General features: G+C 58.0%; 1 protein-coding gene across 1 annotated transcript; it reads left to right on the plus strand.

Annotated features, from left to right (window-relative positions):
• The first annotated feature begins 123 nt into the window (after positions 1–123).
• On the plus strand, positions 124–14725 carry SHISA7 (shisa family member 7). The gene is made up of 6 exons (XM_045830276.1): positions 124–187; positions 4095–4883; positions 6307–6461; positions 7852–7917; positions 8648–8797; positions 10445–14725. The coding sequence occupies exons 2-6, from the start codon at positions 4204–4206 to the stop codon at positions 11086–11088; spliced, it is 1695 nt and encodes a 564-aa protein (XP_045686232.1). The 5' UTR covers positions 124–187; positions 4095–4203; the 3' UTR covers positions 11089–14725.
• Positions 14726–15940: the final 1215 nt, after the last annotated feature.

A 15940-nucleotide genomic window follows, 5' to 3' on the forward strand; every position in this document is an offset into this window, starting at 1 on the left:
CCCTATCACATCTGCGCTGAAAAGAACTGACGGCAGGGTCGCCCAGCAAGCTGCCGGCCGCCCCCCACCAGCGCGCGCACGCCCAGCCCAGCCGGCTGCAGACACGCGCTCGCTCTGCCTCCCCCGGCCGGCCCACCACTCCGCCGCCACCCCAGAATCCCCAAGGGTCCCGCATCCGGAAAGTGAGGTGAGCGAGACCGCACCCGGTATGGAGGGGGAAACTGAGGAAAGGGGGACATGGGGATGGGAGGATGGAAGAGACAGGCAAACGGATGAATGGATGAACAGATGGGAGGGATAGACAGCTTCATCTGAGTGGTCCCTGCGCTTCTAAGACGCAGGAGTCAGGGGACCCACATAGGGGCTCCCAGAATTTTGCAGCTCCTTTGGAAACCTGGGAGTCTGGACTCTACGAACCGCCCCCCCCCCATCAAGGCCCCCCCCCCAGCCCCCTGGGATTCAAAGTCCTCGTTCCCCACCCCACCCCCAACCTTGGGGACCTAGGAAGGCAACCTCTGAGTCCCCCGAGAACCCAGGTGCCAGAGCTCATAGTCAGCCTACCCCACTGGGGAATCAGAGCTCCTTAACCCTGGACTCCAGAACCGTCCCAGAAGGCTGGGGCCCAGGTGTCAAAACACCCAGTACGCCCTCTCCCCAGGGACTTAGGAGTCCCAGCCTCCCTCCTCCAGGAACCCTGGGACCAGGCGTCAGCGACCCCGGCCCCCGCCTTCCGGATCCAGGTGTCCCCCATCCTCACCCCCCAGCCTGAAGCTTCGCTTCTCGGAGGCCGCGGTTCGCGTCGCCATGGCAACAGGAGTCTATTTTGCACTGGGAACACAGCTCGCGCTGCAGCGCCCCTCCCCTTCTTGCCCCTCCAAACCAAGCGTGAGAGAGTAGGGGGACCAGGAAAGAGACTGGGTTTCCGGAGAGGGGGTCAGACACCAAGACACCCAGAGACACAGAGATCTGTAGACAGCAAACCTGGGAAAGAGAGACAGAGACATGGAATTAGAGAGGTGCAGAGATGGGGATACGTAGATGGGGAGACACAGAGACAGGATAGAGAGACGGAGGGTAGCAGAAGGAAAAGGGGAAATGCTGGTACACAGAAAACTGAGATTCAGAGAAGGGGACAGCGAGGCAAGAGACAGACGTGGGACAGAGACTAAGAGACGCAGTGATGTGAGGAGACGTGTACAGACACCGGCAAAGAGAGACCAGGACCCAGGACACATCCCGTTAGAGACAGAGACCTGCCACGGGAGGATGGATGGACAGGGAGACAAGCGAGAAGGCCTAGGGACCTAGGGGCGGGGGTGGGGGAAGCGGGTGAGGGAGTGGTCCACAGGATCAGGGTCTGAGCCCTCCTCCGCCAGAGTGCTTCCGGGGACAGTTCACGTCTCTCTCCGCTACTTCGTGGCTAGGGAAGGTGGGGGTGGAGGTAGGAGGGGCAAGTTGGATCCGCTCCTAACCCTGACCCTTCTGTTTGTCCCTCCACTTTCCCCCACCTGCTGGTCCGCCTCCTCTTGATCCCAGATCCGCACCTCCTCTTCTCTGCTTTCCACTTCCCTGCCCCAAACCAACCCTCACGGCTCCCCATATTCAGGGGCACCCTTCCCTCTGCACTCTGACCAGTGGGCTCTGCCCTGCCCACCCGCTGCTCGACCCTCAGTCCCCCCTCCACAGCCACCTGCAGACACCCCCTCCAGCCCCTAGCTTGAGGGGACCAGGGCATCTGACTCTTTTTCTGGGTCTCTGCCCCTTTGTGGGTGTCCGTTCCCCTCCCTGGGCTTCTGCCCCCCTCCCAAGGCTCTCTCTGCCTGGCCTCCTCAGGTCCTGCTCCATCTCTTCTCATCTCTGCTGCCTCCAGGCTCCTCGGGATTCAGCGCACCTGGCCCCACCCAGCCCTGGCTCCCACCTCCAGTTGGCAGGGTCAGGAGGAAGTAGGGGCCACTGGAGGTTGGGGCAAAGTGCTGAGCAAGGTGGCAGATGGGGCAGGGGGTTCTCCAGGAGCACAAGGACCTGGTGGGGCCTATGGGGGACCCCTTCCTCCAGCTAGCTCCCACAATCTCTGTCTATTCGTCTGTGTCTCTTAGGTTCTCTTAGGGCTGAGGGGGTTGGGGGCGCAGCCAGGCCTCCGACCCTGAGCTGCTGGGCATACAAGATGCAGGGAGTGGGGAGACTGGGCCCAGCGGCCCCTTCCTCTCCACCTGTGCAGGAGGAAAGTGTCTGTGTCAGGGAGCGGGGGTGGGGCTGTGTATGAGGGCATCACATGCTGGGTGACGGTGTGTTTGCACGTGTGTGCGCACCCGCACATTTGCATGTCTGGAGGCTGTGATGCGTGTGGTTGCATGTCCATGTGTAGCTGACTCGGGCAGATCCTGGCCCAGGTTCCTGAGCTGTGTGTGGTCCCAGTGTGTCACCATGCCTGAGTCTTGCGTGATATGGGCTGTGTCCAGGTGGAGCTGTGTGTGTGTGTGTGTGTTCAGAGGAGGCTCCCAGTGGACCATTGGGATGACACTGGGTGTCCTTGAATGCTGTGTCTGGGACACTGTATGGGTGTCCTGTTTTCTGTGTCGTGTCTGTAAGTTCTGTTATGTGTCTGTGTATAGTTTTGTGTGAGCTAAGGGATGAACTTGTTCCCCTCTATCAGATAGGCCACTGCGTCCGTAGGTGTGCGTCCCCTCCCCACCAGCAGGTGCTGCCCTGCATGGCACTGGGAAGTGTGAGGCAGGAGCAGGAAGCTGTGGGCCCCTTCATCACTAGAGGGGCCGTGTGTGTGTGTGTGTGTGTGTGTGTGTGTGTGTGTTGCTGGGTTTGAGGGATGTGTGTCACTGCTCCTTGCCCCCCAGAGTTGTCGACGGCCTGGAGTTGTGACTCCCTGGGAGTGCGCAGTTGGAGAAGACAACGGGACTGTCAGCAGAGGGGGGGCTTGGTACAGAATTCGGACTGAGCGGCAGCCTTTGTGCAGACGAGGCAAAGGCACCCCTGGCCCGTGTGGCAACCTGCACTATGGTTTGGCAGGCAGATGGCACCCTTGCGGGAGTCAGAGAAGGGGGCCCCTGACCACAGACGGATGCAGCCCAGCCGGCACACCTGAGAGAGGGTAGCCCCTCTGGATTCCAGCCAGACCCTTGTGCAGCACACAGCCTGCCCACCGTGCATGGCAGCCCCCAGCGAATGAGGGGCCCACACTGCTGTGGACGAGTGGCACTGCTGTCGACTGTCTGTGTGGGGTTAAGTCACCCCTGCTCTGTGTTCAAAGCCCCACTCAATCATTTGGGGTCTGTGGGGCTCAGGCAGGTGAGGAAGTAAGGGGCATTGCTGGAACTTTGGTGTCCCTATTGGATGTGTGCATGTGTGTGTAAGAGAGACAGACACACAGATAGGGCCTTGAAGTCCCTTGATTATTAGATCTGCGTAAGGGAAAGAAACAGCATTTAGGGGGACAGAAGGCCACAGGGATCTGAGCCAGTGGCTCTCAATGGGGGCAGTGGTGCCCCGGGGACAACTGGCAATGCGTGGAGACACTTCTGCTGTCACCACATGGGGAATGTGAGTGCTCCTGGTGTATGGTGGATGCTGCCGAACATCAGTCCCCAAGAGTCAGCTCTTTCTCTTCCCACCTGCGTGGTCTACAAACTCAAACTCCCAACTTCAATCTCTCTCCCTCTCCTCCCCCCACCCACATCTCTTTCTCCCGTCATTCCCTCCCGCGTCCCCCGCGGACTCATCCCGAACTCCTCTCCGCATGGCCCCGCCCACTCCCTTCCCAACCTTCCGGTCCTCCTCTCTCACCCCATTTCACCCCTCACTGTGCATCACCCACCCCACCATGCCTTCTCCTTCCATCACATCTGTCTGGTGTCTGCTCCCCAACCTTTCCTCCCCATCCATCACTTCCGTTGCTCCTTTCCACCCGCCGTTACCATTTATCATTCTGGTCTCTTCCAACCTGGTCTGGCGTGTTTCCGTTGCTCCCCCACTCCACTCCCTGGCGGGACTGACAACGTTGGGCCACGCCTCCCCCTCCCACTCATCCTGACCGCCTCCCTCCACCCACCTTCCCTCTCCCTTCTTCCTCATCCTTTCAGACCACCCACCTCCATATTTCCCCACCTCTGCACATTCCTCTCCCGCCCTCTTCTCCAGCCTCAGTTCTCTGCTCAGCCTGGCGGCCCCGTCGAACCTCCTACACGCACCATGCCAGCCCTCCAGCTCCTCGGGACCCTCCTACTCCTGGCCTCGACCGCTGGCCAGGCCGGGGCACGCCCGTCCAACGCCACAAGCGCTGAGCCCCCGGGCCCGCTGCCCGCTCTGCTGGCGCACCTGCGGCGCTTGACCGGGGCCCTGACGGGCGGCGGAGGCACCGCGGGTGCGGGCACCAACAGCACGAGGACCAGCCCCGCGAGCGGGACGGGCGCGGCCGCAAGGGCGCCCCCTCCGGCGGAGCTCTGCCACGGCTACTACGACGTCATGGGCCAGTACGATGCCACCTTCAATTGCAGCACCGGCTCCTACCGCTTCTGCTGCGGCACCTGCCACTACCGCTTCTGCTGCGAGCACCGTCACATGCGCCTAGCGCAGGCCTCCTGCTCCAACTACGACACGCCACGCTGGGCCACTACGCCGCCGCCACTGGCCGGGGGCGCTGGGGGCGTCGGGGGTGCAGGCGGAGGCCTCGGGCCCGGCCAGGCCGGGTGGCTGGAAGGGGGCCGGGCAGGGGGTGCTGGAGTACGTGGGGGCGAGGGCCCCGGGGGCAGCACGGCCTACGTAGTGTGCGGGGTCATCAGCTTCGCCCTGGCCGTGGGCGTCGGCGCCAAAGTGGCCTTCAGCAAGGCGTCCCGTGCGCCCAGGGCACACCGGGAGATCAACGTGCCCAGGTGTGTGTGCGCTCAGGCAGGAAGGTGGGAAGTCTGGGGGTGGGGCCTGGGCAAAGGAAGGTGGAGCCATCTAGGAGGGCGGGACTACACGGGTGGAGGCGTGGTCAGAAACCAGGGAAACTGCCACCTCAAGAGTCTGGGAATGCCTGACTGTTGAGTGGAGGGGGGGGGGCCCACCCCACCCCCGTTCGTTCAACAAATACCTAACTTCTTAAGCACTTTCTGTGGGCCAGGAGCTGGGGATACAGGAGTGAACAAAAATAAGGTCTCTGCCCTGGTGGTTAAGCCTGGCTTCCCACCCCAGGTCTGCTGCCTGTGGGCTGTGTGACCCCACACCAATTTGCTTAAACCATTTGTGCCTCTGTTTCCTCATCTGCACAGTGGGGCTAATAAATGTTCCCCACCCATTCGGACTGTAATGAAGATTAACTGGGTTGATGCATGTTGACTCCTGGCACACGGTAAGCCCTCAATAAATGTTGGCTACCATTATCACAAAAGTCAGTGGCCAATATAGGAAGCAAGCAAATGCACACACAATATACTTGTAGATACTGATCACTTCTGTGGAGAATGTAAAGCAGAGAAAGGAGTTTGGAGCGGGTGTCTGTTTTAGATAAAGTGTCCCAGAAAGGCTTGAGCAGCATTAAAGGAGAAGAGCAAACCCAGCAGATATCGGTGGGAAAGGCACTCCAGAAGGCACAGCACATGCAAGGGCCCTGAGGTGGAGTGTCTGCAGGACATCGAAGGACCCAGTGCAGCTGGAGAGCCGTGGCAAGGAGGCAGACAGAAGCAGGCAGAGGCCAAGTTTATTCTAGGGTGGTGGGGGAACCCCCACAGGGCCCAGAGCTCAGGCTGTGCAGTGAGACAAGACTGCAAGGGCCAAGGGCAGAAGCAGGAGACCAGTCAGGAGACCGTAGCAATGATCCAGGTAAGAGATAATGCTGGTAGCAGCGGAGGCGGTGAGAAGTGGTCCTATTTGGGATGCAGTTTGGAGGTCGGATCTGTGAGACTGCTGAGGAACAGGAGGGAAAGAAACAGAGAAGTCAAGGGTGATTCTAAGATTTGGGGTCTGTATAGCTGGGCGAATGTGGTGCCCTTTATCCCCACGGAGAAGTCTGTAAAAGAAACAGGACTGAGCTCCCAGGTCAGGGTGGGCGGGGCCACAGGGAAGAGGAGATGGGTAGGGTCCAAATGAATTGGGAAGGGACAGGGCAAGCAGGAAGTTTGGTCCCAGGAACCTCTGGGCGGACAGTGCTCAGACTGCCTTTAGTGAGGGGTGTGGCCAAAGGCGAGAAGCCCACAGAGCAGTTTACAGATTACTCCAAAGGTGAGAGAACCGGGAGGGAAAGAAGCCTGGGCCCTCCCTCTGCCCCCCCCCACCCTGTCACCAAGCAAATGACCATCCCTCTGCCATTTCTAGGGCTCTGGTGGACATTCTGAGGCATCAGGCTGGACCTGGGACCCGCCCAGACAGGGCACGAAGCAGCTCCTTGACCCCAGGGGTTGGAGTTCCTGACAGCATGGCGCCAAGAACACCCAAGAGCCTCTACAACACCATGAAGCCCTCCAATCTTGGTGAGTGGGACTTTGGTTGCACCTCTGAACACGCCCCTCATCCTCGTAGCCCCACCCTCTCTGGGTGGCCCAGCTTCTGATTGCCCAGGCCCTGCCCCCAACCGCAGCCTCCCTGCTTTACAGTGAGAACCCCCTCCCTCCCTGACCCCTGTGAACCCACAGGGTGGGCACCATGGAAGCCACGATGACTTAGACTTTGACATTCTCAGCCCCTGTACTTGACAAACCCCGTGTCAGACCACCCAGCAGCCAAGGACACACCAGGCAGTGCCTAACTACCAAGTTAGAGCTTGTGGGGGCCCAGACCCCAGGGCTGGCACTTTGACCCTGCCCCTGTGCGCTGTGGGGCAAGCCCATGCCCTTGCCCATACGATGAGAAGGAGGCAGCACTCCCCTGATAGGGCTGTTGTAAAAGGCCCGTGAACAACTGAGCCAGTGCTGGGAGCCCTGCCCGGCCCAGAAAATGTGCTGTGTGAGTGTGAGTCGTGGTTGTTGTTCTCCTGTTTCATGGTGAGTAAGAGAAGTCCGGGAGCTGGAACAAGCTGAACGGGTCTCATCTGGTTGGGAGAGGGAGGTTCCCCAGGAAAGGCAGCTTGAGCAATGGCCAGGAGGATGAGGGGAGGAGCTTGGGCTGGGAGAGCTCTGGGTGGCTGGAGCAGAGCTGGTGAGGCCAGAGAGAGAGTGGGCAGACCCAAGTGCCAGGCTGAGCCCAGGTGCTCTGCCTTCATCCTGAGGGCAATGGAGGGCCACAGAGGACTTTAGAGCAAAGTCGGAAGTGGGGGGAGGCTGTCCTATGTGAAGGGGAGAGGCTGGGATGATGATCAGGGCTATAGAGGACAGGCCTGAGTAGCAGTAATAAGAGACATTTGAGCTGCGTCTTGAGGGATGAGTTGGGGTTCTTCAGGTAAATAAGGGGAGGCAGGGATCCAAGACAAAGAGAACAGCATGTGCAAAGGCCCTGAGGCAGGGATGAGGTGGGCTCCGTCAGGCTCTGGAAAGAACTGTGGCTTGGTGGGGGGCGGGAGATGAGACTTCAGACATCAGTTGGGGCCAAGTCATGCAGCCCTCAAATGTCACTGCCAGCTTAGACTGTCCCCAGTGGGTGATGGCAAGACATGGGAAGCATGTCAAGCAGCAGAGGGGCATGGACAGGTGTGGATGGAGAAGTACCATGGTGGAGCTGATCCTGGACACAGACGGCCCACAGCCAGAAGGCTGGTGTGATGGTCCAGGAGGGAGAGCCAAGTTGGGCCGAGATTCAGGAGGCAGGCAGGACCAGAGCTGGGGACCAAGTGCATGTAAGCAGGGAGCATTCCATGAGACCAGGAGAGTGGCGCCAGCTGGGAGCCGGTGATAGTGGTGACGCCACCTCCCTTCTTGGTCCCCACAGATAACCTGCACCACAACTACCTGCACCTCAACGTCAACAGCCCCAAGCACCACACCACTACACTGGGTATGGACCAGGATTGGGCTGGGGACGACAGGGCTCCTCTCCTTCCCACTCCTGATTGAGCTCGGCCTGGGTGCCTGGGATAGAGCAGGTGTGAGACCCTGTGAGCTTGTCCTCACGGTCTAGCCAGGTAATGAAGCAAACCTCAGTTTCCCTGTTTGGACATCAGAAGTGGTCATCTCCCTCCCACCCACACTGGTGCGAAGAAGCAGGCATCTACCCCTCAGACTTGGGCACAGCACCCAGTGGGTGCTGAGCAAGGGCCAGTTGCCCCTGGTCCTGTGACATGTCCTCCTTCCTCAGCAAAGAGCCTGTCTCCTGATGACGGGGAAGTGAGCAGAGGCAACCTGGACAGCCAGTGGAAGCTCTGAGGGCCTGGAACCCCAGATTTATAATTCCCTAAGAGGCTAGGGGCCTAGACTCCTGGGTCTGAGGGAGGAGGGGCTGGGGGCTGGACTCCTGGGTCTGAGGGAGGAGGGGCTGGGGGCCTGGACTCCTGGGTCTGAGGGGGGAGGGGCTGGGGGCTGGACTCCTGGGTCTGAGGGAGAAGGGGCTGGGGGCTGGACTCCTGGGTCTGAGGAAGGAGGGGCTGGGGGCCTAGACTCCTGGGTCTGAGGGAGGAGGGGCTGGGGGCTGGACTCCTGGGTCTGAGGGAGGAGGGGCTGGGGGCCTGGACTCCCGGGTCTGAGGGAGGAGGGGGCTGGATTCATACCCACTGTGCCCTCTGTCCCAGACTGGAGGGCCGCCCCACCACCCAGCCCCTCGTTGCATTACTCCACACTCTCCTGCTCTCGGTCCTTCCACAACCTCTCTCATCTGCCTCCGTCCTACGAGGCTGCTATGAAATCTGAACTCAACCGCTACTCCTCCCTCAAGAGGCTGGGTGAGTCCCCAGAAGGGAAGTAGCCTGATCAATGGGGCCTGATCAGGGGGCTGGGGCCTGGGTTCAGTACCGTGGACAGTGGCCCAACAGCCCTCTAAAGGTTTAGAGCCTCCCTCAGGTTCTCCAAGTTTGTTCCAGAATCACCTGAAGTAGTTTTGTACCAAAATTACCCTGGGTACTGAATGCAATTTGCTTTTCTAAATGCAAACTCATGGTGCTGCCCTAAGATGTACTGTATTCATCAGGACTTGTACTTGCAATTGACAGAAATACTACAGTAAGTGAGCACACACACACACACACACACACACACACACACACAACAAAGGTAACTAAGTGGGCTTCATCATGGAAAGGCTGTGGATCCCGAGCTTCAGGTGTGGCTGGATGCAGTCGCTCCAAAGCTGTCTCCAGGATGCTATGCCTCTCAGCTCTGCTACACAGGGGACCGGCTTCATTTTCAGACACTGTCCCCTTGTGGTGGCAAAGAGTGACCAGAGAATTTTCAGGCTGCCATTCAACCCACAGAAAAGAGTCCCTCCCAGTGATCCCAGTAACAGTCTCAGGCCTGGGTCCCATCAGCCCAAATAACGTCACATACTCATCCGTTCCTGAACCAATCACTGTGGCTCTGACAGGACATTCCTGGCTCAGTGGCTCATTCCCAGCAGTGGTGTGTTCCTCGAACATGTTAAGCTGAGAGGACCAGGCCCCCAGCAGGGGATGTGTGAGAGGCAACCACACATTTTAAGCCGAGAACCACAGTAAGAAATGCTTTTTGTATTACAAGCCATGAGATACATGTATGTTTGCATATTTTTAAATACAGAAAGGCTTTTGGACTTGTTATTAAGAACATTTTTGGAAGCATTTATCTCAGTCTGTTAAGATCTTGCTTCTAGGTATATCCTCTGGCTCAAATAAATTTTTATTAAAATTCTATTTATAAAACAACACTTCCAAACATACCCAAGAGGAGAGAAAATTGTCACATGAACCTCCATGTTCCCACCATCCAACTTTAACTATGAGCAACGTTTTGTTAACCTAGCCTCCCTTGCATCCCATCTTTTGGTGGACTATTTTTAAACAAATCCCCAGGGACCATGTCATTGCATCCATTAATATTTCAGTAACACATGGAACTGAAAAAATGTATGAGCCAGTATCCATCCTTATTCCCTTAACATGGAGATGCTTCTGATAAGTAGAATTTTCTGTGCTGTTTCATTTTTCAAAGTGCTGGTCACTACCCATAAAGCTGACTTCACAACACACGCACAGGTCTCATCTTCAAGTTGAAAAACAGCTGCAGGATGAAAGGGAGAGAAAATGCTGCCTCAGAAGCAAGCGTTGGGTTCTACTCCCAAAAGAAATACATGCTGAGGCAAGTAAACAAACAAAATTCAAAAAAATCCTACCTGTCCAGCATGGCAGGAGGGGTCTGGCAGTCGGTATTTTGACCACCTCACTAGCCCCACTGTTCTGACTAAATTGTGCCCCTGGCCAGGCTAGCTGACACGGCGGGGGGGGGGGGGGGTGTTCCCTGGGGGGTATGGGTCCAGCCCGGATGTAGGGAAGCCAGGGGAGGAGGAAGGTTCTGGGCTGACTGGGTCGGACCTCTGTGCCTTTCCCCCTCCTCCCCAGCCGAGAAGGACCTGGACGAGGCCTACCTGAAGCGCTGGCACCTGGGGGAGATGCCCCGCGGGACGCTGCCCCTGCACACGCTGCAGCGACCTGGCACCGGGGGCGGTTACCGCATGGATGGCTGGGGCGGTCACGAGGAGCTGGGCCTGGCGCCCGCACCCAACCCGCGCCGGGTCATGTCACAGGAGCACCTGCTGGGCGATGGGGGCCGGTCGCGCTACGAGTTCACGCTGCCGCGCGCGCGCCTGGTGTCGCAAGAGCACCTGCTCCTGTCATCACCCGAGGCCCTGCGCCAGAGCCGTGAGCACCTGCTGTCGCCCCCGCGCAGCCCTGCGCTGCCTCCGGAGCCCTCCTCCCGCGCCGGCCTAGCTGCCTCCCACTCCAACCTGCTGCTGGGGCCCGGAGGGCCCCCCACACCTCTGCACGGGCTGCCCCCGACGCCCAGCCTGCACGCGCACCACCACCATGGCATGCACAGCTCTCCGCAGCCTGCCTGGATGGCAGACGCCGGCGGGGGCGGGGGCACGCTGGCCCGCAGGCCGCCTTTCCAGCGCCAGGGCACGCTGGAGCAGCTGCAGTTCATCCCGGGCCATCACCTGCCCCAACACCTGCGCACCGCCAGCAAAAACGAGGTGACTGTCTGAGGCCAGGCCCGGGCCTTAGGGGCTGCGGCCCCGCAGGGCCCCTGTCTCAGCCTGGACCCCCAACACACTGCAGGAGCCCGGGACCCAGATGGGCCTGGGGCCCGGAGGGTGCGGCTGCCTCTGAGGACACTGCTTTGAATGAACTGTCGCTAGACACCAGGCCTTCTTTTAGAATGTCACAGATGACATCCCTCCTCCTATGTCCTCCTTTGAGGCTAGGCCTCCTTCCCATGACGTCATCACAGAGGGAGCGGCCTGCCTGTGAGGTCATCACTAACAGCCTCCACACAGGAACCAAACCTTCCCCTGAGGTCATCACTGAGGAGTGGGCCCACCCCTGAGGTCATCACTAGAGGCCACGGTCCATGACATCACCACAAAGACTTCCTTCTTGTGATGTCATAGCAATGACAATGCCTTGTCCCCCTGACATTATCCCTAGAGACAAAGCTTCCTGTGATGTCAGTGTAGAGACATGTCTCACCCTTATGACATCATTCCTGGCACCAAAAGGCCCCCTTTGACAACATCATCTCCAGGAAAACATTGCCCTTCTGAGAAGACGCCTGTGTCTATGATGTCACCACTGCAGACAAAGCCATCTTTTTGGGACACAGTGCAGGGGAAACACCGCCCCAAGTTGTCCTCACTGCACACAAGGCCTCCTTTCCATGACATCATCACAGGGACTCTGTCTCCTTCCTGTGACGCCATCGCCAGAGAAGGTGCCTTGTCCTACGACATCATCAGAGGGCCTGTGCCTCTCCCTGGGGGGTCACTTCCAAAAGCGGGAGCCTTTCTGTGATGTCACCACCAAACTATCTGCTCTGAGATGACACCAGGAGACACCTCACTGCTGTTGCCCCATCACAGGAAGGCATGGCACACCCAGAACCCATGAAACAGTGCCCTGTCCTGAGATGTCACCTGAGGGATGTCACCACTGGGAAGGCCACCTCATCTAGAAAGGTCTCCCCAGAGGTGACGATATGCCCACAGGTTGTGAGCAGTGAGGACCCCACCCTCCTGTCTCAAGCTCTGCCCCAGTGCTGTGATGTCCTCACCAGACACTCTGCCTGCTCTGGAGGGCCACCGCTTGTGATGGCGTCACCAGTTTCTGCCTTGCCCTACCATGACTCAGTGTGGTCACTCTTCCCCTGACACCAGGATGTGCCCTGCAGGGTCTCCGCCAGACACTGCCTGGAGAGGGAGGCTGGGCCTTGGGCCCCACCCCTGTGCGGGCCTGTCCCCACCTGTGCACTTCCTGGAGGACAGCACTCCCAGACTGGCCCTCCTGACTCCCGGAACCCTGAGACTCAGAGGTGTCCCAAAGGCCGGCGTCAAGTCTCTCTGCCGTAACTAGAGACATTATCACCTCTGTCAGCCCAGCTCTGGCCTCCTGCTGGGGTCGGGGAGGCTGGGCATGCCTGCTGTTGGTCTTGCTGATGGCCTCCTCAGCACCACAAGACTTCCACCACTCACGATGGCAGCGAGTCTGGGGCCAAATGCTCACCACGCCTGATGATGACATCATGTCCCAATACTCCCTAGGACCTATGGGATCTTCCTATCCCAGGACGCACCACAACTATGCCATCATCCTCTTCCAGGATTCACCATGACCACACAGGGGCACCATCTCCCCGGGATCCCCACAGTCAATGGTGTCACCGTCTTCCATGATTCTCCACAACCATGGTGTCACCATCCCCTAGGATTCACCAGGGCTGATGGCGTCATCGTCTCCAAGAATTCACCATGACCAATGACATCATTACCTTCCAGAACCCACTGTGGCTGGTAACACCCTCCACCAATGATGATGCCACCATTTCCCATAGTCCCTCATGCCTATGGTGCCACCAACTTGCAGGATCGCCTTCAGACATGTCTTTGTGCCCAGGATCCACCCTAGCCATTCTGTCATCACCTCCCAGGATACACTGTAGACATGGTGTCACCCCTCCCCCAGCACCCATGACAGAATGGTGCCCCAGGATCAATGACACCCAGTAGTGTCACCACCTCCCAGGACCCATTTCAACCATGCGGCCATCATCTGCCGGATCCACCACAACCATTACCATCACCTCCCAGGATCCGGGACAGCCAGTGGCGTCACCACCACTTCCAGGACCCACTTCAACCATGTTCCTCTCCCAGGACCCATCATCTCGAGAGCCATGCACCACAACAGCTGTATTCCAGCTGTCTTCTGGGGTCCTGTGGCACCCACAGTTGTTCTCTTAAGGGAACCCAGCACAATATACACCATTTTCCCATTGCCTCAAAAATGGAGAAGGGGCCCCCTCTGATGACACTGTCCCCACTCCGGCCCTTCTTGATGATGTCACTGCCTCACTCCAAACTTAGGCTGATGCCTGTATCAACCCCACCACAGACTTGGCCTTGGCCAGCCCCCTTACGACCACCCTGGTGAGCGCATCCAAGCCCCTCCTGATAACTCATTACCCTTTATCCAACTATCTGATTGGTGGCAGGGTCAATGTGAAGACCTGTTATCACCGGGGTGGGGGCTTCCAGTCCTCAGGTGAGGTCATGGCCCCTTGCCCAATCCCTCTTACCTGGACCTCCACCTGAAGCAGCATTCCATTAGCTTGGGCCATGCTCTCCCCAAACTCCTGTGGGCTAGGCCAACAGCTGCCAATTCCCCTGGGACCTTCAATCACATCCTCTGGTGGCCTGGTCCTAGGGCTGGAGAGCCACGCCATTGCGGGTGCCATCTGTGCTGGGAGGGGCAGGCTCTGCGTCATCCCAACAATCGGAGAAGCAGCATTCTCTCCTTCACCTCTCCTTCCTGCACCGGGGAGCCCCTAGGTTCCCAACACCCAGATTTGCCAAAACCCAATTCTCTTTGTACATAGCCATGTGGGGGGGCGGCCATTCCCCCACTCTTAAAGGGCTACACGCCCCTTCCCCCAGCCCCCAGGGCAAGGTGAGGGGGCCTCTTCTCCCTCCTCTGAGACTTTTCCTCCTTTTTCTGTTTCCCACTGCACCTCTGTTCATCCCCACTCAGCCTTCGGCTCCCACAATCACTGAGGGAATGTGGGAAGGTGTGCCCCTAGCTACCTAGACCCAAAGCCAGTTCTCAATGCCATGCTTACAGGGGCTCCTGTGGGCTCCCCTAATCTCTTCTCGGGCCTCCCCATGCCCAATGTTCCTCAAGCAGACTGTGACTTTCCCCAACAGGAGCCAGCTTGAGCCCCTGCCCCTCTGCTCACCACCCCCATAGAGCACTCAGCTTTCTCCAACCCCCAGAAGTGGGAGAGCTCCAGACCCTTCAGCTTTTAATATGCCCCCCTCAACTTGCTCTCTCCTGGCCTGGATTCCAGGTATTTCTACCACCACCCCCACCCCCACCACCCACACACACACCTTCCACTCACTCGGCACAGGCTGCCTGACCCTGAGGCCTTGACCTCTTATCTCAAATAAGCCATAGTGGGGAGAGGTCCTAAGGGGGTGAGGAAGGGGGCATGTCCTGCCAGATCCCCTGGATGTTTCTGGAGCTGGGACCTTGCCATCTGAGTCTCCCCCCACCAAAAATACACACACACACACACCCCTGCCCTTCTGTAGTGGGCAGTCAGGGGCAGTGCAGAGACAAGGAGATAAACCATTCTAGACCAGAAGACCCTCCCCAGCTCTGTGTCCCTCACCCCCCCAACCCAACACTGGACTCTTCCCCCAGTTCCTCAGTGAGGACAGCCAGCTGAGCTGCAGGTTGGTATTTTTGGAATAAACAGATGTTTTCCTGATCCCCAGGCTCAGAGTCACTGTCTGGAAGAGATGGGTCTATACCTGTGTGCATCTGGATCACTGGGGATTCCCTGTGTGGCCAAGGTCACAGGTGGTCAGGGATGCCTCTCTGCATCCTCACCCTGCGAGGAATCAGGCCTGGAGCCTGTGGAAGGCACCTCTAAGTCCTCCGTTTCTTCCTAAGAAAGCCTCTTCCCTCTGAGCATTTGTCAGCACGTTCCCTGTCTGCACCTCCTTATATCTGAACTCTCCAGCTGTACTAGTTTTCTGGGGCTGCTGCAACCAAGTACCACATGCTGGGCAGCTGAAGCACAGAAAAGTGTTGTCCCCCAGTTCTGGAGACTGGAAGTCCAAGATCACAGTGTCCCAGGGCTGGTTCCCTCTGAGGCTGACCCACTTCCCCCTTTCTCTCCTAGCTTCTGGTGGATTGCTGGCAATGGCTGGCGTTCCTGTATCCATCACCTTCCCTCCATCCACATCTGTCTCTGTGCCCACGCTTCCCTGTTCTATAGGGACACCAGTCATATGGGACTGGGGCCCACGCTCAATGACTTCGTCTAAACCCAACCATCTGGAAAGATCTTATTTCCAAATAAGGTCACACTCATAGGTCCTGCAGGTTCGGTCTTGAACATCTTTTGGAGGGGACACTATTCAACCTAAAATGGGGTGTGACAAGGCACAGTCCGTTTCTGTGCCAGTTTTTATAACCACCATGGCATTTACCCCACCTCTCTTCTCTCATCCACTGCATTTGAGTATCTGCATAGTGATGACTAGAGTTGCTCCCTCTTCTCAGGAGGTGCCAGGAAGGCTTGGTTTCCGGAACTTTGGGAGAGCCCTCCCCCAGGGGCATCTAGGTATGCCTTTACAAACTGCAGGCTTTCCTCCTGCAACGGAGCCTTCCTTTGCACATCTCTTTGGGTGTGGCTTGTGTGTGCAGTGCATTTCAGTTTGGATTTATTCTTAAGAAAAGCCCTTCCTCTCCTCGTGCATTTCAGTGTTTGCTTTCAAAATAGTAGATTTTACCCTCTATCAGTCAGGGTTCTCCAGATAACTAGAACCAATAGAG

This window comes from Phyllostomus hastatus, unplaced genomic scaffold (genome assembly GCF_019186645.2).
Source record: "Phyllostomus hastatus isolate PE091 unplaced genomic scaffold, TTU_PhHast_1.1 phas_contig_151, whole genome shotgun sequence".
NCBI classification, from domain to species: domain Eukaryota; kingdom Metazoa; phylum Chordata; class Mammalia; order Chiroptera; family Phyllostomidae; genus Phyllostomus; species Phyllostomus hastatus.